Here is a 25,215-nt window from a genome sequence, read left to right as displayed (position 1 = left end):
TAACCAATGGACAAAATCCAGTTCGCATTTAATGAAAACATGCATTTCAATCTTGTAGCAAATTGAGTTGGGATTTTTTTCTTTCTTGCTGAGCAAGCCACAGTCAAGAGACAATTAGAAGGTGAAAAACATCCATGCATGTTTGATCAAGGACCTTGTATCTCACATCTCTCACGTACACGCAGTGAGGACGTAGGTTATGAGGTCATGTTGTGCCATCCTCATGTTAATAATTACCAATCAGTTGTTTGTATGTAGAGAAGTATTTATGGATTTGTTTTGCACTTTTTTAAATGTATATTTTCTATCCTGAATTTGTAGATTAAATAAAACTTTCAATCCAATAATTGTTTTTTTTGTATCAAAATTAAAGCAAACTAATGCAACATCTTGCAAACAGTGTGTATTTATAAATAAAGTTTATTTAGAAAATAATTAGTTGTCTGAAGTGCAACTTAATAGATGCATAACATACATGCCTGCACTCCGGTCAAATACAGAGTGACACTACCCTACTTAGTTGTCAAAATGACCATCAACTCTGAAACACTTAATGAACGTTGGTTTGCACAAATATTCGTGGCGTCATGACTTCTATCCAATTTGTTGCACATTAAATACGAAACTAGCAGCAATGGAACGGAGCACAGAAAACGAGGACATACATAAAGTACTGTATGTCTATTAGCTCTAAATACCTTGTAACATCACCAACACTGCAATGGCACACCAGACTGCAGAATACAGTGCAGCGTGAAGAAGCACGCCAGATTACCTCGACTTGATACTACATGTTGGTGGGGTGAAGAGCACCACTAGGCCCCTTAACAAGCGTTATTTGCATTCACGGAATTGACAAATGGGCACAACAAATCCCTTGGGACACGTGGACAAACCACATACATTACAGAGCTACGACTTGTGCATCAATGAAGTTTCAGACATAATTGATCTGGTTTTTTGAGAACAAACATTAGAGCATGATAGCGCTTGTAGGCTGCTTTTAATGAGGAAGCTCCTTTAGCCACAAGAATGTTAGCAATGGCATTCAATGAAAGCAGAGTTCTGACTCAAGTGTGATTTTTTATCATCCATTTCTGGTTTAGGACTGATGACATCAACCGATAGTTGGATTTACTGTCCTGTGCTTAATCACTTCTGTCAATAACACGTATTAACATTATGAACTGATTAAAGATCCGTTGTTTGTCCAACTAATCTATAAACCATCGCAGTCCACAGGCCGCTTGATTTACAACAGTTAAAATTGTATCTTAGAGAAATTGTGCTCCTACAGCAGTCAGTAGAGCTGCTGACTTTTTCACACTCATATTTTGTCCAGGCTTGGATTTAAATATTTATTCATAAATTAAAAAAACAATGCATGCATATACCACGAATACAAAAAGAAAAATCATTAAAAAATATACTTAAGAGGAAAACTGAGATGCTGACAGGTTTGCAGCCCTGTGAGTGCTGTTAGTTAGTGTTCTCCTTTGTGGTGATAGTGACAAGCTGCTTGGCTGCCTTGGCGATGTCATAAGCACATTGGATGACCTGCTGGGTGACCAGCTGCATGTCCGGTCCTGGGCAGCCCTCGGAAGGCAACGCCTTCCTGCACTCACTCTGAAGCCGGTACGCACTGGAGGTCAACAAGCGCAGAGAGCTTCTCACAGTCTCCGAGCGTGGCTTCTGCAGAGGAACGTTAAAATATCTTAGTACTAATGGACAGTGTTTGTCCTAAAGTAAACACATTTGTGCATAGAGATAGCAGAGGATCCCTTAACAAACCTCTTAACACCCTCTTAACACACTAAGAACATAAACATTTAGGCGAGATTCATTGCTTTTTTTTCATTTGATTAAATAACCAGGTGTACCAGGTTGTATACTTTATGATACCATCATAATAACAAATAAAGAAACTAAATGGCTGACTGATTGTGACTAATCTGATCTCTCAAAGCAAAATATATACTAACTTGTTTTCATACCTTGGGAAAGAGGGCCGCCATTTCTGTTACAGCCACATATATTCTTTCTGAACAGGGTATAAAGCTGCGAGGAAGAGAATAGATTTGTTGATGAGTTTTACATATTGAACCCAAATCCATACAAATCGCAGAATTATTTAACATAGGTCACATATCAATTGACTTAACGCTTTTAAATGCAGGTCTTTGTACTATTCTCACCACACCGTGCTTTATCATCTTCAACAGAACATGCTATTTGTTGTGGACACATTTGCACTGTAAGTAGCATCACAAAATGACGGCTCCACTGTAGAAACCACATCCACCAAAAAAGTCAGTTCCTGTCGCCTACTTATCAAAAGCAAGTCACTGCACAATGCAACTTCACTATGCATCAACTGAATGACGCAAATTCAAGGTCAACGCATTGCAGCAAAAGAGACAGCTTGTTAGAACGGTGTGAAGTCAGAGGGAAATAAAACTGTGCCTGGGAGGCAGGGACAGAGGCCAGAGTACCAGGAGGCGGGGTCAGGGGACCGCAGGCTGAGCGGAGGAAGGGAAGGGGGGGCCTTCTCGGCCCAGGGCACCAGAGTGCTGAAAAATCCCAGGCTGTGCCTGAGCCGGCGCACACCTTCACGCTCGCATGGTCTGCTCGGAGGGGGCAGGGGGCGGGCGTCCAGCGACACCAGAACAACAACAACAACAACAACAGCAGCAGCAGAGACGATCAGAAGTAGAGGGAAGTGGAAGAGTGACAGTAAACAAACAAAAAAAAGAGGGGAAATGATAGAAGATGAACCCAACTTAACATAACAGAATAACGATGAATGAAAGAGGATCTTATTGTGCTTAAACTGCAAGCAAGGAAATAAAAGATGATTGAGATCCCCATCTCTTCTCATCCTGATCTAACCTGTCATGTTTGTTCTCCTGAGCCGCCCGCAGTAGCTCCTGGATATTCTTGGTGATCTGCTCTGTTTTGCGGATGACATCCTCTGTGCTGGGAAGTGTGGGGTCTGGATCCATCACCAGATCATCCATCTCTGGGATCGAATTGCCTTCCCCCAGCCAGCCACTGCTCCTCAGCCTCCCTCTCCTGCTCAGACTGCAGAGACACATTCAGAAGACAAAAACAACTCTCTCACTGCTTTTACTCTGAAGCTAAACAGCACATTAGCCAGAAAACTGTCCCATGGTCTTTCACCATCATTTTGGGTGATGCTCTTACCCCGAATCATCCATCTCTGAGTCATTGAACGTGTTGTCATAGTCACTTTCCGGCACGCTGCTTTGCTTCTCTAACTTTGAGGCCTGGAGGTAGAGAGGACACAAAAAATGCTAATATACCTCATGCCAAACGTCCCACGTCACTGACGATATAACTGGGGAAAATCACATTTTCAACGCTGGTCCACAAAGAACAAAAACGTATATTGGAAAAGTACATATTGCCGTATGTTTTATGTCAGATTGAAATGTAAAGAAGGAAAAGCAATGCAGATGACTGGATGGATAAAGCCACTAGCTGTGCAGCAAGAGCACACAATCACTATAAAGCCTTCCATACAGGATTAGTAGGACACTATAGGCACAGTTCATAGTTCACTCACATCACTGGGACCTATTTACCAGTGCTGACCTGCATGACCTGACCTCTCAGTCTTCAGCGACTAGGATCATCATATGTGACAGAATGTTGGAATATGGATGGAATCATGGCTGACGATTAACAAAACAGTCAAACTCAAGTATAGCAACATTACGTCACATCCATGACAAAACATATCAGGAGGCCCCGCGCAGTGGGTCGTTGTTTGAGGCGAGTCAAGGGTCAGATGAGTTCGTAAAAGAAGCCGTTAAGTGAATCCCACAGACTAGGAAGGCCTCATCTGCACAGCCAACGGGCTTCACATTCATCCGTCCACTGTAACTATCCTCACGCAGATTCCCCTCGTGTCCCACAGCGACACTCACAAACAAGCCGAAGAAGCAAGTACACTGAGGCCTCGCTGGGCCTTTTCTACAGCATGTCTTTAAATCCACATAAAATAATATAATACAGCAAACTGGAAATGAAATGCAGCAAACTGAAGCTCGCCTCAGGAAATGCAACTAGCACATATCCATGTTTAGATAAAGCTTTGTTCTTGTTTGAGTGTTGGAGGGAAGAAGCGAGACCATGCCGTTGGAAGCTCACAGTGCAAAATAGCAATTGGTTGAAGACGGTTAAAACATGACTTCTCTTTATAAAGTTGGAATGTTTGAAATCAAAAACATGACTTTGACAATTCATTTGAATTTTTGTATATATTTTATTATTTATTTTTGAATACTTATTTAAATTTTAATAATGTAATTTACTTTCTGTATTTTTATAGACTGAGAACTTTTTTTGTAAAAATGAAACAAACACCACTCTCAACTTTGTACAATGAAACCTTTTCAACATCATCTGCTGCACAGCTTTGTGGAGCAGAGAAAGCAAGCATTCAAATTAGTCCGTGCTGCATCACAAGTGCAGCCTTTTGCTCAATATTCAGGCTTCGCAAAACCAAACAACTCCAGTTGTTTATCAGCGCTGTGAGGAGGATGCTGATGAGGGCAGGTTTCATGCAGCTGTGTATCGAGGACACAGGGAGATATGAGGGAGGAATGGAAATGGCGCCAAGTGGATTTGCTGTGTCCACACACTGTGGACCGAGTGAGGATGTACTTAACCTTTTGAGCAATTTCGTCCTTCGACCATGACAGGGTGGATGGAAATGAGGGGAGGGATGAAGAGGTGGTCACAAAAGCGCCCCTTTCCGTCTAAAGACAGGGTTCAAATCACATTATAAGGACATCAAATTTCCTAAACTGAAATGGAACAAACGTGAAAGAGATGAACGAGATTAGATCATGTTATGTAGTAGTGGTCTCGTCAATCCAGTTCTTAATCCTAAAGTATTTATAGCAAATGGGCTTCTTGGAAATAAATATGCCCATTATATTCAGGACTATTTTTGAGGGGTGACTTTAACAAAATCAGAAATCAATGCAACAAATGTGTTTTTTACAGATTATTCTCCTGAACCATTTCCATTTTGAGCACTGTGTGCTGGAAGAAGAAGGGCCTGCGAATTAATCCATAAGGAGAAAAGCACCAGAAAATGATGATTCACAAGACCAAAATTAAGTGTGTAGATATCTTACTTAAATCAAAGAGAGAATCCAAACAGATGAGGAGAAAAGGTGAGTTTGTGAAAGTATCATGCACTACAAAAACAGAGTATTTGTATGGCAGTTTTAATGCTTCGTCAACATAAAACACAGTACAAACCTTCAAAGTTGATCACATAACAGCATCTCATTGCAGTTACAGCCTGACAAACAAGCAGCTATCCAGTAAAACAGGAGATAAAATGGATGTGGACACAAAATGTGACTCTGTCTTTAAGCTGCAAAAAAAAAACCTACCCAGTGGCAAACAAGTAGGAAAAACCATTAAAAAGAGCAGGCAGAGAGAAGGGTTTGCAGAGAAGGTGAAGACATGAGGGAAACAGGGCAGTGGAGAGGAAATGGCAAACGGTGAGCAGGGAACAGGTCTTACTTACATGAGGTGGGTGGGGTTGCAGGGTGGGGACACCCTCCTCTGGGTAGGGACTTTCCCCTTTGGGGAGATAGGGCTTCAGGCCTGAGCCGGTCTCATACATAGACATGGGCCGACTGGCCTGCGCAGACTGCCGGCGTTTCAAGGCCGAGGGGCTGGAGGGGTCGGGGTAGTCTGAACCGCTCGGGGGCTGATAGATATTGGTTGGGACGTGCCGTCTGAGCGAGGTGTTCTCGATTTGCAGAGATTGCAGCTGGAAGAGACGGTGGGCAATACACCAAGAGGTGCTCTGAGCAAAGCAAGCTGTGTTCCTCCTCTCTGATCTATTCCAACTTTACAGCACGTTTCAGGTTCAGCCCTTTTGTTCTTAAAGTGTCATTGTTATTCTTGGACTGTCTAATACTGTTAGCACGCTTATAGTCATTTAATTAAATAATAGTCAATATTTTTGTTGATACCGTGATAAAAATGTCAATATTTGGATAACGCTCTCACAGAAATGTATGAAATTAGACTGATGTATAAAATCTGAAGCTGCTTAGAAGATAAACAATTGTGTGTATGCCATCAAACTACTAAAACTCATAGGAAGAATATTTTTGATGTTTTTGAGACTTGGTCTAAAACCAAAAAAAAGCAAAGCAAGTGATAAGCAAGCAAAAGCTCGTTGCATAGATAAGCAACACAGGTGCAGTTCAAGTCAAAGATATAGCCACAGTGCAGATGGATTAACTCCAGAATTATGAGGAGATACGACCTGGTGAACTGGTCAGAAAAGGAAGTAGTTTGCTTTTGGTATTACCTGTTTTGGTAAAGCCTGACATTCCATTTAGAGTTTTAAGATACAATATGTCATGACAAGCAACATGTCCGGTTTTCTCCACCACATCTTCAATCGACTTTGTTCATTTAAGCAAATCTTTTCAACTATAATCTAACATTATAACATGCGGCCAAAAGAACCCACACAGGATGCTACAGTGCTGTGTGTCTACTGCAGTGTCACAATGACCTTGAGTGTGCGACCAATCAGACTATCAGCATGCTCCTTCCAAACAGCCGGCTTAAAATAATAAAATGAACCTCACTGATAGGGGTTGAATTGAAACACATCAGTTAATCATTATATAATAGTAGAAGTAGTAGTAATAGTTTGGCTTTTAGCAGGATACAGATTGCTTGGGTGAAAGCACATTGAATACATTTGTGGAGAAACTCAAACTTAACATTGTCATGTCAATGAATTAGCAGTTTGGAGTAACAGTAATAACAATATTCCAAGTTTGTGTCAGCTGACAAGTATGTTTTCTATGATATTTCTATGAAATGTGACCTCTTGGACAACACATCAAACAATAAACTGTACCAAAAGGCTGTGACCAAAAACACCAGCTGAAAATCATCCAAAAACATTTTACAGAGAAAACACAGTTGATGGGATGAAGCAAGGCACACACATACAATATAAGTTAGTTACTATGAAAGGGATTTTAAAAAACACTGTCAATTACTTCATGCTTTATCTTAAAACATGCTTGTTAGTAACATTAGAAAGCATACAGATTTATTTTAAAAGGGTAATGGTAAACTCTTTTTAACAGGAGAAAAGGTGCATTTCTTATTCTCATATAAAAAAAATAAAAAAAAAGACAAAAAGAAATCCTGTTTACAATCACGCGATGAACATGCTGGCCAAACCAGAGGGTGGACCAGCAGGGCGTCGCAGCAGCCTTATCTTGTGACACAGCGTTCCTATTGGGACAGCTTGATCACACTGGGCAGGAAAAGAGCTCCGCTGACCACTGTGGCCCCCCCTCAGTCCGGCCCCCGGTGTTAGTGATCTTACTGGTGGAGCACGGGGGGTACCTTTTTCTGCATCAGCCTCAGCTCGTCACTCAGGTTGTTGTTGGCTTTCAAAAGGTGCTGGATCTTGGCTTCAGAGGCAGAGAGCGCCGTCTTCACCTCGATGTACTCGTGCATAGTAATCGGTCCGTCGGAGAGGTCAGAGTCCAGGCTCTGTTGGACAGAGGGGTCGAAAGCAAAGCGGTGAAGGCACCTGTAGTGGGAGAGCGTCTGCCAGGGTTTGCACATTTGTGTGGTCCCATCATACCTTTGTCCGGTCTCCTTGGCTCAAAGGGAGCTCGTGATCCGTGTCCTCGTCGGACGCCACGCTGTCGTAGTCAGGCTGGTCGTTTTCCTGGCTGTCACTGCGATGCCTGACACCCACACTCTTCAGGATGAATTCAACATTGTCTGGAATGAGGGGACACAGGGGTGGAAGAGCGGCTTCATATCTGTGATGCACTAGTGTCGGTGAGATTGTAGGAGTAACGTAACAATAAGATGCTGACCTTTGGGACTGGCAATGGAATTCCCTTGTTGTCTGCGCTTAGCATCACTCAATATGTCAATCACAAGAGTTGCAAATTCATGCGCATTAAATCTTGCCAGCTTCTGTCTTCCCTGAATTAAGAAAAAAACAAATTCACATCAGCTGTATGCAGTCGAACTTCAAAATGAAATGCGTGGAGTGAGAAACAACACTACATTTGCGGGGGGGTTGTAAAGGACACTCACCTGGTTTCGTGTGGACGAGTACTCCGGATTCACAGGAAGGAAAGGCACCACAGTCGTCTCGGTCACCAGAGTGCTGTGATTCTGTGTCGCCAACCACACTACAAAGAATTTGTCTGATTAGAGCGGGGAGTACAGCTGCAAAGTCACGTACCGGTGGGCCTCATTCACTGCTCTTAAAGATGTAACGATTTACAATTTTATAGACTAGTCCACAAAGAAAACCCCTCTCAAACATACCTTGTGACCCACTAAAAATGTGTGAAGGTCTCTGTCAAGACTCTGCCCTCTATTCATCATCAATACGCCACTCAAAACATTTGCATATTCTTAACTTCTGTAGTTGTATAACAATGATGGAAACGACGTATTCTTACATTTTACAAAGAATGATTGTATTCCAAAAATAACACTGAGTCCTGTGCACCACCCTTTTTTATTTATTTCAACGTTTTCCTTTCAACCTCTGTGTGCACACAACCTTATGCCCATTTAATGTGGATTAGCAGAGCATTAACCTAAGCAAAGAAAACACAACTTAACATGACAAGCACAAGCCTCCAATTTACAACAATGAGAGACATTCATCACACAAGTAAGAATAATTCTGTGCCTTAAGAACCGATCATGGATCTACTGTAGACTTTCCTTATGACTTCTCCAAATCCAAGAAGAATCTTAAGAGGAGATTGATGAGTGAGGCCCATTGTGACGGTGCAAATGTCTTCTCTGGATGAAAGGAAGCTTTTACTGAAGTTACCTGCGTCCGTCTCTCGTCGGTCCACCTCGTCGTACACATCCATGGCCAGCTCCTCGAATAAATGATTACTGAGCTGAATGAAAATAAGTTAAGTTAGACTTAAGTGAGCAGAGAAAAGATGCCTCAGTTAAACTCTACAAACACACTTACAGACTTGAGTTTCTTCTTTGCTGCCTTGGCCAGTTCTGACAAATCTAAACTGCTACAAACAAAGCACAATTTCATAAACACGAGCTGGTGAACGGTTAGGTCAACATGGTGCACCCCTCATTCTGAGTAATACTTACATGTTCCTTATCCATCGAGAGTGAAATGAAAAAGGATAAAATGTGTCATTTGAATTGAAAAAGCCACTCTCCTTTTTTACAGTAGCTGTTCTGCATGTTTTGAAAATAAACAACATTATTTCCCGCAACTATGGATGTTTGGGGTTTGACAGCAACTTCACTGGGTCTGTTTCTTTTAGCACTGATAGTAGATGCTGCAGCGCTCTCAGCAGCGTGTCAGAACAGGCCTCAGAGCAAAATACAACCGTAAACAAGTGCCAATACTGCTCACTTTATTGGCTCAAATCGAGGTAACATCAAATCCATTAATATTATCATCCATCGCGTTAACTTACAGCGTGTCTTTTCTTACCTGTCAGCCATTTGTGGAACAATGAAGTGCTGGCTGTTTTTATGATCTGAAAGGAACAACAAGTCAATTCTGTATGACTGCCAACTACATCATCGATACGCACAGGAAACTTATTTAGTATACTAGTATGTAAGTAAATCATTCAAATATGAGCTGTTTTTATCTCATTGGAGTACTGTACGTATCATTTATTTTATTTTGTTTTATTGCATATATATATATATATATATATATATATACACTCACCGGCCACTTTATTAGGTACCCCATGCTAGTAACGGGTTGGACCCCCTTTTGCCTTCAGAACTGCCTCAATTCTTCGTGGCATAGATTCAACAAGGTGCTGGAAGCATTCCTCAGGGAGTTTGGTCCATATTGACATGATGGCATCACACAGTTGCCGCAGATTTGTCGGCTGCACATCCATGATGCGAATCTCCCGTTCCACCACATCCCAAAGATGCTCTATTGGATTGAGATCTGGTGATTGTGGCGGGCCATTTGAGTACAGCGAACTCATTGTCATGTTCAAGAAACCAGTCTGAGATGATTCCAGCTTTATGACATGGCGCATTATCCTGCTGAAAGTAGCCATCAGAAGTTGGGTACATTGTGGTCATAAAGGGATGGACATGGTCAGCAACAATACTCAGGTAGGCTGTGGCGTTGCAACGATGCTCAATTGGTACCAAGGGGCCCAAAGAGTGCCAAGAAAATATTCCCCACACCATGACACCACCACCACCAGCCTGAACCGTTGATACAAGGCAGGATGGATCCATGCTTTCATGTTGTAGACGCCAAATTCTGACCCTACCATCCGAATGTCGCAGCAGAAATCGAGACTCATCAGACCAGGCAACGTTTTTCCAATCTTCTATTGTCCAATTTCGATGAGCTTGTGCAAATTGTAGCCTCAGTTTCCTGTTCTTAGCTGAAAGGAGTGGCACCCGGTGTGGTCTTCTGCTGCTGTAGCCCATCTGCCTCAAAGTTGGACGTACTGTGCGTTCAGAGATGCTCTTATGCCCACCTTGGTTGTAACGGGTGGTTATTTGAGTCACTGTTGCCCTTCTATCAGCTCGAACCAGTCTGGCCATTCTCCTCTGACCTCTGGCATCAACAAGGCATTTCCGCCCACAGAACTGCCGCTCACTGGATGTTTTTTCTTTTTCGGACCATTCTCTGTAAACCCTGGAGATGGTTGTGCGTGAAAATCCCAGTAGATTAGCAGTTTCTGAAATACTCAGACCAGCCCTTCTGGCACCAACAATCATGCCACGTTCAAAGTCACTCAAATCACCTTTCTTCCCCATACTGATGCTCGGTTTGAACTGCAGGAGATTGTCTTGACAATGTCTACATGCCTAAATGCACTGAGTTGCCGCCATGTGATTGGCTGCTTAAAATTTAAGTGTTAACGAGCAGTTGGACAGGTGTACCTAATAAAGTGGCCGGTGAGTGTATATATATATATATATATATATATGTCACTCCGTCCAAACATGAAGGTATTCTTTGACTATTCTTTTTTGCCATTTCAATAACATCTCTCAATGCCTACCTGGCTTCCTCCCACACAGGTAGAACGCCAGTCGATCAGTTAGTTCATACTGAATCTCCACCAATCTATCGGCCAGGTCATGGTGGCCAGCTTCCCTACAAAGGCACGTGTTTTATGTTTGAATTCTAAAAAAAACATTTCCGTGGGATTTTCCTGGCCTATGTGGGTATTTCAAATGATTAGAAATTGCTAACCTTGCATAGTCAATGGGAGTCTTGCCATTGCTGTCAAGGGCTCCAGGATCTGCTCCATAAACCGTTAATAGCTCAGCCTGAGACAATTGTCCTGCCTTGGCAGCCACGTGCAAGGGAGTGTTCCCTTTTTCCTTTAGGGGTACAGGACAAACCATTGTTATGTAAAAATCAACAGAAACTTTAATGTAAAGATAGAAATCCTGCTTCAGTTGCAGCAGATTAATCTTACAGGGTGAAAATAATTGGCTTGTGCCCCCAGGGATAGCAACCGTAAACAAGTCTCGAGATTCCCAGTGCGTACACTTGAATGAAGTTGCTGAAAAATGAAACAGACAGACAATTAAAGTGGCTGCAATGAATAAAAATTCAGCTTTGTAAAATACGTTTTTTCAGCTTGATCTCATTGAGCCTTCTCCTCACCTTGCTTAAATCCTTGGCGGTCGAGCTGTCGTCCTCCCGGCAAGGCATGCGATGGACAAACGCCAGCATTTGATATTTGGCCCTAATAAACTCTGATTTGTTTGGACTTTGACATGAGACAGAAACATTCAAACAGAAAAAAAGAGAAACTAGTGAGTGAGTAGTACATGACATACTGGACTCAGCAGTATTTCTGGTTTCTTGAACACTTCTGTTTACGTTTTCAAGCAACAATGACTCACTGCAGTTTGTCCTGAGGGTTGGCCTTGCGTTTTCCACTCATCACAGATGCAGGGTCCAGAAGAGAATGCTCCCATATTGAATTTGCACCATTGCTGTATAATGTCTGAACCATCTAGGAGAAAATGTATTTAGTTTTTTTTCTATATTTGGACAAAATCAATAAAACTGTTGTCCTGACGATTTAACCTGAGCAAAGGATAGGACTTGGAAATGGAAAACTGCTGTAATGGATATTGTGTGCACGGATAACGAGATATTTCATCCTTACAGCACATAAAATATTCTGAAAAAGATAACTTCACAGCTAAAAGCAATGGGATGTGCAGCTTCAAGCATGGGAATAGCAATATACCCGTCTCCCTGCTGGGATTTTCACCTGTAATTGCGTAGGAGGCCATGGTGTGTGCTTCAGGTGACGTACTTGGGAGCTGTGTCTTCCCAGACTTCGATGAACACTGCAGCATTCATCGCAAATGAACACACCCCTGTTAACGGAGGCCCAGCGGGGTTCTGAGAGGGAGGAGACAACCCCAAAGTTAAAACCATGACACTCGCAGGCATCCAATTGATGAATCATAACTGATTAGGAATGTAATTTAAGGAGTAACTAATTGTACAATATTGTATTACCTGGCTCTCACTGCTTTGATTTGCTCAAGTTTCATTGGTAGGGGTTGAGTTAGAAATGCATCACAAGTCATGGCCTATCTTTACGCTTGGTAGTATACAAATAAAGGACGAGGCCATAGCACCCCACTTCTCCTTTTAAGTTCCTCACTGACTTCAGCTGGCAAAGATCATACTTATACCATTAAAAATATGATTGATAACTGCTCGAAGGATAATACATTTGTCGAGAAATGCCAGAGAAAGAACAAAAACCACACATAATACTAAAGAGTACTGTGTGGCTAAAGAAAGTCCTGAGCTTGCAACATGTTGGGGGGGGGGGGGCGATGCTAAGATCAAACCACAGGAAGCATTATGTAGGCTATGTACAGTTTACAACACATAGGGCACCAATATAGCAAACATGTATCTACAACAACAATCTAGCTAAAAGCAATGGGTAGAAGGCCTTTTCTAACACAAGCATTGTGAAAAAAGGAAGTGAAGCAGCTGCATGTTGAACCACCTTTAAGCTTATTGTTGATAAATGGAGCAACTTCCTCTTTCAAAACTTTGCAAAAAAACAAACCGAGAAAAAGCTTTCAATGCATAAGAGTAGATCTCTTTCTTGGTGACCAAAATAAATGTTTACTTAACCTCAACCTACTTAGCATACTTCATCGAATACGAATGTGACAGAGTGGTGCCATCCGCCGTTTACGCAGGGACCTTTCATACAGTCAACATGTGAAGACCAAAAATACCCTAAATCATTTGACACTCCGATAGCCGATAAACTGTTTAGCAGATTGGCGGTCTGGCACCGTGACGGGACAGCGAGGACTGCAAGTGTCTCAGCAGCAGCTGAGGTGCACGAGGAACAGCTGCAGGGGTTGCTGGTCAAATTCTGCTCCCTTCTGTTGCTCTGGGCTCCTCTTTTCTCTCCACCAAGAGCCGAGTGCTGCTGCTGACATAGCTCTTTTACCCTTTCCTCAACCAGTGTTTCTAAATTTAATACCACATCTTGAAACTCTAAAAATATTCAAAGCCAACAACTGGTAACAGTGGTAAGGAAGGGCAACCCAGGCCAGCTGCTGAGGAGACCCGAGGGGTTTAACTAGTCTCAACGTGATCCTGAATCCTTCGCATATTTGTTCATTTCTTTCTTCATTTTCATTAGAGAAAAAAATTGCATTAAATGTTTTTGTATTGGTCGTCCGTTTCTAAAAAATTCTCAAATCTATTCAGGTTCTACTTTTACTGTGTATCATATTTCATTTACTGTACATTGTGGGGCCACAGTAGAAAACAACAAATTCTGCAGTGAATTCACTCAGCGTCCTCTTTTGCTTCCTGTGGCTGCTGAACAACATCACGTCATTTCAATATTAATGGGACTCCTGAACGTACACACAATACAACTAGCCCAACAATGGTTTGGATTTCACACAAAGGTTTGATTGTGAAACCTTAAACTAATTCTTCTCTCATCCCTAATACTATTTATCACTACCAAAAATGTCTCAGTATTAGGAATGAAATTTGTTAACTTCACATTATTCCATATTAACACAATTGGTTAAAGTCAATAATACATTGAAAATAAGGCCCCTCTTTTACTATCACTACCTGTGTGTGCAGCACACAAAAAGCACACCACCACCCACGAACTTCCTATGAAAGAGAGAAGATTCATGCTGATCTAAACCGAGATTTCATAAGGGATTACAGTTCAAATCTGCATGCCCAGGACATCATGCCTACAGGCATATTGATTGTAACATGTGACATGTAACAACATGTAACAACTGTGCATCATATCTGAACGCATTACAAGTAACGGAGGGGGGCAACAGTTAAAACGACAGCTGCTTCAGGTCTAATTGCATCTTCAGCCGGGGAAATATAACGTTAGTGGCCTGTCAACACCACCAACAAGTTTCCCCCACAGGACAAAAGTAATCTTAACTCACTTCTAATACACTGGGGAAGAGGAAAGCAGCATGGTAACACAGCCGTGATAATCCGATCCGATCGCGCCGTTACTTAATGGACCAGGGGGCGGTGAATAAGTAACGCTCGCGGATCACGACTAATCGCTGCATGGATGTTTGTTTTTTCGCTCACCTGGAACATTGCAATCAGCGCAGAGATCAGTGTTACGCAGCCGTTTAGACATCCTTTACTCGCTGAAAAAAAGCCTTTCAAAATGAGGAGAGTATTGCGTGAAGGGTTAACCATTGGTTTCCGTGGAGGATGTCTTCCGCGTTAGCTTAGACCCAGCTAATTTAAAAACAACGACCTGCTCCTTCATTTAACTGTCGCTAGCCGTTTTGCCTGGGCCGGCCTTTGCATTATTGCGTCTGTTGTAACGTCACCCCGCGGCGGTGAGGTGCAGTGCCGCTCCGTCTGCGAGTTAGCTGACTTAGCACCAAATTGGCTAACTGGTTAGCCCCGTGCCCGTTCTGCAGCCTGCGCTTCAGTCTCTGGTCGCATCGGAGCTACCAGAGCCGGAGGGTTCCCATCAGCAGCTGCGACGGGGGGCCCCGTGCCCTGAGGTTAGCCTTACAGGATATGCACCTCTCCACGGCCTCCCCGATATTACACGGTTTCTTTTCTCCCTCGCTCGTGTGAGGAAATTCTAATAGTCATCCTTATTTTTGCTACAATAAGGTTTGAAACCAAAGATTAAAAACTTGTTTGGTTGAGGTTAGTATGGGCATGCGTCGGACCACAACCCTGATAGACTGTACTGAGGGTGTTTGTATACTTCACGAGACTGACGTTTGGTGAGTTTGATCCATGCACCTCCCGACACGGCACAAATGAATACTTTTTACAACTAATAATGGATTTCCATGTAACACGCTCCACGAATCACTTTTTTTAGTTAATTTTAGTTAAATTAACGTGTAAAGAAATGAGTAGTAAAAGCTCTACTTCGGTGCAGGTTGAATCCACAGACTCTAACGTGCAGTACATCGTCCGTGAACAGTCCGTTGATGAACATACATTAAAAGAGCAAACTGACACTGCTTATTTTATACAACATGGTATTGATATAGTTTAAATGGTCGTACGGTACGTCTAATACACCGCTCTTGCGGTGAAGTACCACAATTCCAACCTATGTCCCTCCCCGAAATGAAATAGCGCTGATTTTAATTCAACACTTGAGGTCATAGTCAATTTTATCATTTATTTGATCCAACATTTAAAATGTGTGTTTCGTTTGTGTTTGTAGGAAATAAATGCGTTAGAATATCATTATTTGAGGGAGTTGACTGTATTACAGTTTTTCTCTATTGGTTTGGCTCATTTTTTGAAACAGAAATGACATTCTCAAAACAACATGGACAAACCTCCAAACAACTTAGCAATTTCTCAATACAGAATTGAATTTCTCATTCATTTGGTTAAATTGTAAATGTCTAAGTACATGTCTCAATGTCTCAGTACATCTTTGCAAATGATTAAGTACATGTAGCCTACGTTTAGCACAATTTCCAAGTGAATAGATCTTGTTGATCTAAACTGATTGTTGATTCTCAGTCTAATTGTTTTTCGCTCCAAAACGTCTCAGCGTATTTTCATTGTATAAGTCATCACATGCACAATAGTCTGTTCAATTGTCAAAATTACTCAAGAACATAATACCATGAATAACATTTGATAAATTCACAGTATTACAACAATTGACAGTCAGGTGAAACTAGAACTTTATTTTATCTATTCTTTGACCGGCTTTATTTACAGCACTGTAGTATGCATATAATTTACATTGGTTTTTGTTTCTGTGTTTATTTTACAGTATATTATGCTGCTTTTTACTTTGATGGATGGAAGTTATTTTATGTTTGTGAATGATAATTGCAATTACAATTTCCGGTAGTATGAGTGCAATGTGTGATGTCAAACCTTGGAGGTTAATCTTACCATAAAATCCTTTTTTATTCTGTTAGCTAGACAAAAAAACAGTACAGTCAATGAAGGACTGGGCTAAGACTGGTGGACATGAGGGATTTCAATGGTCCTCTGCCATAGTGACAAAACAACTAAACATTTTGACCTGCAGTTAAACAATGACAAAAGGACTTTTCATTTTGGGGGCACTGACTGTTTGTATGAGAAAAGGAATTCGTTGTGACTGATGAGTTGTCTGTTTTGGGAGAGATATGACCTTTTGCAGGTGTGCCATAGTGTTTTGCTAAACCATCTAGGTTATTTTGGCAAATATATTTAAAGCTTTGAGAATGTCGTTTTTTCGAGAGATAGATGAGCCACAGCAATCGAGAAGGAAGTTTTCAATTGGGGGCACTGACTATCTTTATGAGAAAATGATTTGGTTTTGAAGCTTGAGTTAACTGTTTTGGGTGAGATATGACCTTTTGAAGGTGATCTATGTAGTTGTGCTGAACCATATAAGCTATTTTACCAAATGCATTAAGAGCTTTGAGAATGTAATTTCTGTTTCAAGAATTGAGCCAAAGCAATGGAGAAAAACTGTAAAGTAAGACACGCAATCGCGGTGTACGCTTGGTCGGCTGTTTGAAACCCCCCATGCGGGCGGCTGAATGGTTCAGTCCGACTGGGACTGACGATTCCCCCCTTTTCTAAAGGCGATGGTGTTATTTACAAGTCATATTTCTATCGCGTATTTAACCGCCAGATATGTACACGTTATTACATAGAAATTAAATTACATAAAAAGAGCGCAGTGTGGATTCATAATTAGATTTTATTAATTAGATAGTGGGTCTATCTCTATTTAGGACACCCCTGTCATTCCCGGGTAACGTTCTCTGTTCCTTGCACTTCCTTGTTCAAAAGTTTTATTTTGACGAAGGCTTGGTGAAAAGTTGGGCACAAGGGTTTAATATCTCGACGTTGTTATCGTCAGATAGGAGGTGTATGGTTCATATGTATCGTTCATTTTGGCATAACCAGCGTGTAGCTACCCCTGTTTCCCCCATGGCTGCACTCATCAGAAGCAGGCTAACGTTGCACTGAGCTGCTCCGTGAAGAAGATGTCCACAGCTAATGTTAGCGAAGACATCCGAGTGAAGTTCCCCCTTCACTCCGCAGTGTGGGAGAACGACTACAGGAGATTGGAAGAACAAATAACGTTACCACAGGTTGGTAAAAGACTAATTTGCGTTTTAAAAACGTTTGCGGCGATGCTTGCTAACTGAACGTAGCCGGGAGTGAGCTGTTAAAGCAGCCGCAGCCACCCAGTGAAGGCCGGCCGCAGAGGACGTAACGTGATGTGTGGAAGTTTACTTTTACACATTACAAATGCCCAGTTACAGTTTTTAATTAAGGCAATCAACCCAATTCATTGGATTACTCAGACGCCGTTTCTGATCTGGCTGGATTTTGTGTTACCAGACGATTTACGGAAATGAATGTTGGTCCTATTCCAAATTATTTTTTAGTAGTGCTTATGTCAATCATTTCTGTGAAACAGCTGACTAATCTTAGCATGCTACATCTATACTACTACTACTAATAAGTATTATGTTATGCTGTCATTGTGATCTCACTGTCACCAATCCTTCACAGTTAATATTGTGAGTTATTACAAAATAGTTACCTGGTTGTTATAACACCTTTACCTCAGTGGGATGACTCATCTGTGGACCAGACATGATGCTCAGTCTTAGTCCCTGTACTGACCACTGCGGTCCTACAGCATTACCAGCAATGACCCATTAAAGGTGTAAAACTACGAGTTATTCCAAGGCCCTCTCTTACAAGTGGAGTGATATTGCGAGGCCAGCATGAACTTTTTTCTTTCATGTAACAGGTTTTCTTGTCACCATTTCCATAACATTTAACTTACAGAATGAAATCGAGGCTGTGGACCCCAGAGGTCGGACCCCTCTGCACCTGGCTGTGTCGCTCGGGCACCTGGAGTCGGTCAGAGTGCTTCTGAGACACGGTGCTGAAGTTACTAAAGAAAACTGCATGAACTGGACAGGTTAGTTTTCCAAATACAGAATGCTGCAATGCTAGGAATATTTCTTTCTCTACGTAAAATACCTTTTGGGAATGTGTGGGTTGTTTCACGGTAACCTGCATATTATCTGCTGTCAATGGGGTTTGCGTTCAGAAATGTCCATCCCTCTGAATGCAGTGGAACACTCTTGTTGGTTAGTGCCGTCATTGTTGAGGTTTTCTAATGGATGGTGGCTACTCCAAAATAACAAACAGATGCCATGCTTAAGAGGTTTGGTGGTTTGTTAGTTCATAATTGTCCATCTATGTGTAGTGCTGCAGGAGGCAGTCAGCACTGGGGATCCAGAGATGGTTCAGTTGGTGCTTCAACGCAGAGACTACCTCAAAGCCTCCACTGCTCTGGGGGGAGTGCCGGAGCTGCTGGCAAAAATCCGAGAGGTTTTACTTCATACCTTATTTTTCCTGTTGTCTCAACCTCCATCTGTACAAATGCCTGGAAACAATTACTGGCAAAGGAAATAATTGCCCTGTCCATCTCTCTTCCATAGTCTCCGGACTTCTACATGGAAATGAAGTGGGAATTCACCAGTTGGAGTAAGTGCTTTCATATGCAAAGACGTAAATCCTGAAAGCAAAGTGGAATGTGTGTGCATAATAGCCTGTTCACGTAGTGCAAACTGCTTGTTATCAACATCAACGTTACGTAATGTTGCCTGCAACTAAATATTCTTACCCAATGAGGCAGTTGGCATAACAACTGCATACCTGCCTTTTGGTGTTTGCTTTGGTTTGATTATGAGTGATGTTGTATTTCATGTGTGGAACATTTATATGCTGTTGCTTCACAGTCCCTCTTCTGTCCCGGGTTTGTCCAAGTGATGTTTGCCGCATTTGGAAAAGTGGCGCCAGCCTTCGAGTTGATGCCACTCTTCTTGGCTTTGAAAACATGACTTGGATCAGAGGGCGCAGAAGCTACATCTTCAGAGGAGAGGGTTTGTGTGCTTCCACTCTCAAACACAAAGGGTTCTCTCTTTCATTTTCACTGTTATATTAATAGAAGTATACCCCTTCCTGTATTTGTACAGATTCGTGTGCAGAGTTAATGGAGGTGAACCATGACGATGAAGTAGTGGAAACCGAACGCTACAACATATCTCAAGAGATTGAGGGTGTCACTCTAGAGTCGATGCAGCCAGCTGAGCAGGAAGTTGCCAAAAGGTTGACCACTGCTATTGTCAACACCTACTTGGACACCAAGGACATTGCTTTTGAAAGGCAAGAGCCATATATTCATATCTTCTATTTCTCACAACATGCACAGATTTAACTTCATTTCACCAGCCAATTTTCCTACGTAATGTCTGAGAGACGTGTAAACAGTAAAACCACTTGGCTTATAAACTGTAATTTTGTGCTGTTGTCTTTAAGACATTTACATATTATTCTGACGTCTATCTAGTATTCCTTCTCAACTCTACAAACTAACATGTTACAATACATACTGATAATGTGAACAAATGTAACTGTGCATGTTAGTCGTACACCATGTAATTAGCCATTGTCTCCATATAACCTCGCTAATCTTAACCTGGAGAACGTCCTCAAACCCAACTGCCAGTTGACAGAGAACCGTGATCATAGTGGTCATGAATAATCGGATGTTCATGTTGACTTGTCAAAACGCAGGTGTGACTAATAACATCAGCAATGGCTGCACTCCAGAGCGGTGTTCAGGGCAACAGCGCGGACGTCCTGTTTCGCAGCACAGTCGCTTAATGGAACCGAGTCTCTGTTAATGTTATTAATTACAGCTCTGCTTCTACTTCACAACATGTTGACGCGTCACCACGTATAGCTTGTTTTGCATTGTCTGTGTTGGGGAAGTTATTCCAAACTGAAGGATATGATTGCCGATTCTGCCTGTAAGGATGCATTCGTTTTCACAAACTTATGTTTTTGTTTTTATCTCACAGGAACAAGTCTGGGATTTGGGGCTGGAGAGCTGACAAAACTGAAATGGTCAATGGATTTGAAGCAAAGGTTAATAGGAGTTCAACACATGTTCTTTTTCATTACAACAAAATATTAGTGCCACTTTACACAGTTGGGAACACATTTAATAGTATACGAGTTACAATTCTGTTTGTTTCTTCAGGTTTTCAGTGTGAACAATGTGAATGTGGTAATCAGGACGAGAACAGAGCATCTTACTGACGAGGAGAAAGCCAGGATAAAAAGTATGTGGTAAATATTCTACACGAAAGACTGTAAAACCTACAATGACCAAAAGCAGAGTTAAGAATTCCATTTGTTCAAAGGTGAAAGGAACGTGTTGGAGTCTCTGCTTGGGACGGTGGAGCAGCACATCAGTGCACAAGGGGTAAGACTCCCATTTGGTAACTGCAACAAAGTCACTAGTTTCATTCCTACCTGGTTACTGATTTGATACGAGTGCTCAACTTTATAGGACATGACTCTTGAGTACGCAACCGCCACCAATCCCACCGCCATCACTCCGGAGGAATACTTTGACCCGGACTTTGAACTGGGCAACAGGGACATCGGTCGACCCATTGAGCTGAGCATTCGAACACAGAAGTAAGAAAGCGCTTCAACTCCACAAAAACATCATGTTTTATTTAATTAATTAATTTAATTAAAACATTTAATTAATTAATGTACACATTGAAATGGCGTTTAACTTTTAATATTGTTTCACCCAGGTTCAAAGGTACATTGTGGATGAGCGAGGATCATCCTCTGTCCCTGGTGGAGCAAGTAACCCCCATCATCGACCTCATGGCTCGGACCAGTTCCCATTTTGCACGTCTACGGGACTTTGTAACCCTCAAATTTCCTCCTGGATTTCCTGTTAAGCTAGGTGCGGGAAATTCCTTTCAACTTTGATACAAAGTGAAAAACATGTAAAGATAACCTCCGAGCCCCCCCTGCCCTCCGTCCACTCCTTTTAATCTTTTTATTATTTAATATCTAATCAGTTGTACTTCTCTATGTTGCAGAGATTCCCCTGTTCCATGTACTGAATGCCAGAATTACATTTGGTAGTGTCAATAAATGCAGTACTGAGGAGGAGGCAAACACAACACCAGCAGGCACACCAACATCTCCGGGAGAAGAGGAAGAAGCTGCAGGTAGCAGTACAGCCAGTCCAACCATTCAATGTTTCATGTTGTCACAAGTCTGCAATTCTTAAAATGCCTTTTTTTCTTTCTTTTTTTCTTCCTTCGTCCAGCGCTGCCTCTGTTTCAGGTTTGTCCTTCAGTGTTTGAGGTTCCTGTCCATTATCATCGCAGAGGAGGCAGTCGACATGCACACGTGTCCAACGACGAGGACCTTCTGCAGTACGCCATCCATCAGAGCCTCTTGGAGTCTAACACCGCACCGCGCCAGGTCGGCAAACCATCGCCACTCCGCTCTCTCACAAATACCTCAACACACGCAGATCCCATCTGATCATTTTCCCTGTGAATTGCCTCAAAGTCTGCTGCATCCTGTAAATGTTGTGAATGTTTGTGTCTATTCAGGAGGGGATTTCAGATGATGGTGATGGGGAATTCACTGATGTAATGCCCAGTAGCCAGAGTGACAGGTAGGAAGTCTGTAATGACATAGTTACATGTCCAGTCCATCCTACAGGGATTTGGGTGACACTGAAGTGTGTGTGTGTGCGCGTGCGCGTGCGCGTGCGCGTGTGCGCGCCACCGAGAAGACCTGGATCTCACATTCTCCTGTCAATGTCATTCCAGGAGTATCCCAGAGGGGGTGCTAGTGGAATATGAAGACAGCCCCAGCCCTGTCAGCTCCCTCTCTGCCTCAAGCCCCGACTCGGAGCTACGCCTGGCCATGGAGCTCTCCGCGCGAGCGCAACAGGAAGAGGACAGGATGAGGAAGCAGGAGGAAGAAGAGCTGGAGAGGATCTTGCAGCTATCACTTACCGAAAAGTAAAATTAACAAGAGGGAATAATAATGATGATAATAATAATGCAGCTTTTCCAGATCCAGAAGAAACATCCACACCTCAATCTTTCTTCCTAATCATTGTCGTCATCTATGCAACTGCAGGTTTCTTTCTGTAGCAGATCATTCTTGCTCGCTATCCAATATTTTCCAAACGGTACTTTTGGTAAGAGTAGACTCCTTTATACATTTATATATCAGCATAATGTGTCGCCATCCTCAAGCTCAATCCATGGACTGTTTTAGATAATTTCAGGTCCTTTCTAAATTTTTTTATTTTCCTACTCAAATCTGAATCACAGCAGCATCCCGTGTGTGTTTATCAGTGTTGTCCAGCGTGGGGCCAAATCAGTGTAAATATGGTTCTATGAAAAAAATGACAACTGGAGTTGACTTCAAGTTCTGACACTCAAATGTGGCTCTTTATGTCCAGAGAACATTTGTTGTTGCTTTGGTTTGTTTTTCCTGTCGCATCAGCCCCTGATGTTTAGATGGCGAGAGTAAAACCGCCTAGCAGGAAAAGTAGCCGGTGGATCTAAAGGGACAGATCAGAGTGTGTTCACCGGGAGGTCTTCCTACAGCGTCACTTTTTTGAGAACCATGTGCTCATTGAATAATGGAAATCTCAGGGTTCCAATTTTACACATTTTACTTTGAAATAAGTTTGTAAATGTAGCAGAAATGTTTCTCTGGTGTCAAATGGTATCCCTCATGCATATTAGTATGAATTCTGAAAGCTGAACTCCGCTGAGTTCATTGATTCAAAGGTGCATAAGTTAATGCATTTTCTTGTACTTGGGGAATGTACACTCTACAGATGGATAAACTGAGGCATGCTGCTGTGAGGGAAACTTTATGTCAGATGTATAGTAACGGTATATCTTTTGCATCAAGGATGAGGGGTTTCGCTTTTCAACGTGATTTTGATTGAACATTTTCTCTCGATTTCATTGTGAAAAATACCATATTTTTGTTAAGTGTAACTGAGCGACTGCACCGCAGTTAAGAAATAATGAATAATTGCAAAGGACAGTTTGTCTATGGTTTGTAGCTGCCATGCATTTTAAAAGCGGTCACACAGTCAATGCGCAGAGATTACTCCAATTTTTACAGACGATCTATTCATTTTTTTGTAGCCACAAACAACTCTTGACCTCTGAGCAGAAGAAAAGACCGCACAGACACCAGGTCGGACATGTCTGCCATCTTTAGGATTAGTTTCTTCAGCGTGTGCCAAGAGCGAGCTTCGATCTGAAGACGCTCTGTGGCAGCAGGAGTAGATGACGATTTTATGTAGTGCCACTAAACCTTTGAACAAATTTTCCTTTTTTAAAATTTTGTAACTTAAAAACCAGGTGACGGTGTTTCAATGGCACCAGGGGGATGCTGAGTGACATGCACTGACCACTATAGATGCTTTCACTGACAACCAACCACTTCTCAAAGGTTTCTGTGTAGCTGCGTCTGACAGCTGAACGACTAACTGTTAAAATGAATTTCCAAACTGATGAACCTTCAACTTTAAAAAGAACGCTAGCTTTGGTTAATTTAACGCAGGTCTTTGTTGTAGCAAAGCTGAAATGTTTTTTTTTCTTCTTTTATCTATGTTTAAATTTTAAGAAAATGTTCTAAAATAAAAGCACTTTATTTCCATGACAACTAAATGAGACTTATTTAATTTGTTTATTTTCTTTGTTTACATAATCCAAGCTGGTAACAAAGACATAAATACATGCTTTTCTATCATGATTAATTCGATCTCTGCATATTTATTGCAGCAGATTTCTCAATTGTCAGGTGTTGATCTGCTGAGGATGTTATAATTTTGACTAAATATGGTCCGTCCATTGCTAACAATGAAACAATTGAAAATGTTACTGTGTGTGATTGAGAGTCAGCTTTCATTTCATGATTGATAAATTAATATTTGGAAATTTGTTTCATCATTCAACTATAACCACTTGCGGTTTCAGCAAAGTAATGTGGAGATTTCCATACCAGGAGAAATAAATAATGAAAGTGGTTTAATTGATGTAGATTCAAGCAAGATGATCACATGATCCCACTTACTGTGAATACATTTTTAAAACACCAGGCTTTTAAATAACAATACTTGGCAGTACAAAGAACACTTGAGTCCAAATAAATAAAATGTCCTACCTAACAGTCTCAATCAATGTAAGATTGGCAGATCATTTCCATCAATCCCATATCCGTTTCTTTACAAATACCTTAAAAATAATACAATATAGCATATCAAACTAGGCAAGTCCATCAACATACAGTTAAGTTAAAAAAAAAACTCCTTTGATGACAAATTCAATGAATCTCGGTCCGGTCCGAGTGGTCCCAGCCTCTCTCTCTCTGTTTTCACCTCCTCCAGGTGAGCGACCAGTCTCACCGACGGGACAGCGGTTTGTAGACGCAGACGGCCATGACGACCATCAGCACCAGCAGCACCGCGAGGACGCTCCCCAGCGCGACTGTGTGAGCACCGGGAACAACGGTCATGTGATAGCAAGTCATCGATTACCTGGCATCATTGCTTTAAAGCCTCCACCACTAACGACATAAAACACGGTTGAAGTGCATGGACACACCTCGCGAGAGGCAGCGTGTCTACGTCACTGGCATTGTCGCGTCGAGTCTCACCTAAATTCTGCTTCTGTAAAACAACGTACGGCCTCTCGGTCCGGTTGGAGTCCTCCGGTTGT

The 25,215-nt window shown here is 41.9% G+C and overlaps 2 protein-coding genes across 7 annotated transcripts; one reads left to right on the top strand and one right to left on the bottom strand.

Annotated features, from left to right (window-relative positions):
• Window positions 1-16: 16 nt before the first annotated feature.
• git2a (G protein-coupled receptor kinase interacting ArfGAP 2a) lies at window positions 17-15,193 on the bottom strand. 6 transcript variants are annotated; one of them, XM_062562344.1, is made up of 21 exons: window positions 14,693-15,191; window positions 12,333-12,466; window positions 11,956-12,068; window positions 11,714-11,819; window positions 11,523-11,609; window positions 11,294-11,424; window positions 11,100-11,194; window positions 9,539-9,584; window positions 9,050-9,101; window positions 8,900-8,972; window positions 8,143-8,240; window positions 7,917-8,028; window positions 7,676-7,818; window positions 7,432-7,581; window positions 5,570-5,818; window positions 4,695-4,784; window positions 3,205-3,287; window positions 2,890-3,081; window positions 2,493-2,624; window positions 1,995-2,058; window positions 17-1,692 (listed from the first exon to the last, which is right to left on the bottom strand). In XM_062562344.1, the coding sequence occupies exons 1-21, from the start codon at window positions 14,742-14,744 to the stop codon at window positions 1,480-1,482; spliced, it is 2,415 nt and encodes an 804-aa protein (XP_062418328.1). In that variant the 5' UTR covers window positions 14,745-15,191; the 3' UTR covers window positions 17-1,479. The 6 variants fall into 6 exon arrangements, with proteins under 6 accessions (XP_062418328.1, XP_062418330.1, XP_062418329.1 ...); XM_062562346.1 differs by lacking the exon at window positions 5,570-5,818 and having other exon boundaries at window positions 14,693-15,193; XM_062562345.1 differs by lacking the exon at window positions 4,695-4,784 and having other exon boundaries at window positions 14,693-15,190.
• A 1,361-nt stretch (window positions 15,194-16,554) lies between these two features.
• ankrd13a (ankyrin repeat domain 13A) lies at window positions 16,555-24,154 on the top strand. Its single transcript, XM_037481490.2, has 15 exons — window positions 16,555-17,700; window positions 18,410-18,545; window positions 18,837-18,961; window positions 19,072-19,117; window positions 19,372-19,515; window positions 19,609-19,798; window positions 20,497-20,563; window positions 20,679-20,760; window positions 20,842-20,903; window positions 20,991-21,121; window positions 21,247-21,404; window positions 21,544-21,675; window positions 21,777-21,934; window positions 22,069-22,133; window positions 22,291-24,154. Exons 1-15 carry the CDS (start codon window positions 17,593-17,595, stop codon window positions 22,487-22,489), a joined length of 1,803 nt encoding a protein of 600 aa, XP_037337387.1. The 5' UTR covers window positions 16,555-17,592; the 3' UTR covers window positions 22,490-24,154.
• The last annotated feature ends 1,061 nt before the right edge of the window (window positions 24,155-25,215 follow it).

The sequence above is a fragment of the Pungitius pungitius genome, chromosome 5 (assembly GCF_949316345.1).
Source record: "Pungitius pungitius chromosome 5, fPunPun2.1, whole genome shotgun sequence".
NCBI lineage: Eukaryota > Metazoa > Chordata > Actinopteri > Perciformes > Gasterosteidae > Pungitius > Pungitius pungitius.
Note: the sequence above shows the minus strand (reverse complement) of the source record. Positions and strands in the feature narration are given on the sequence as shown.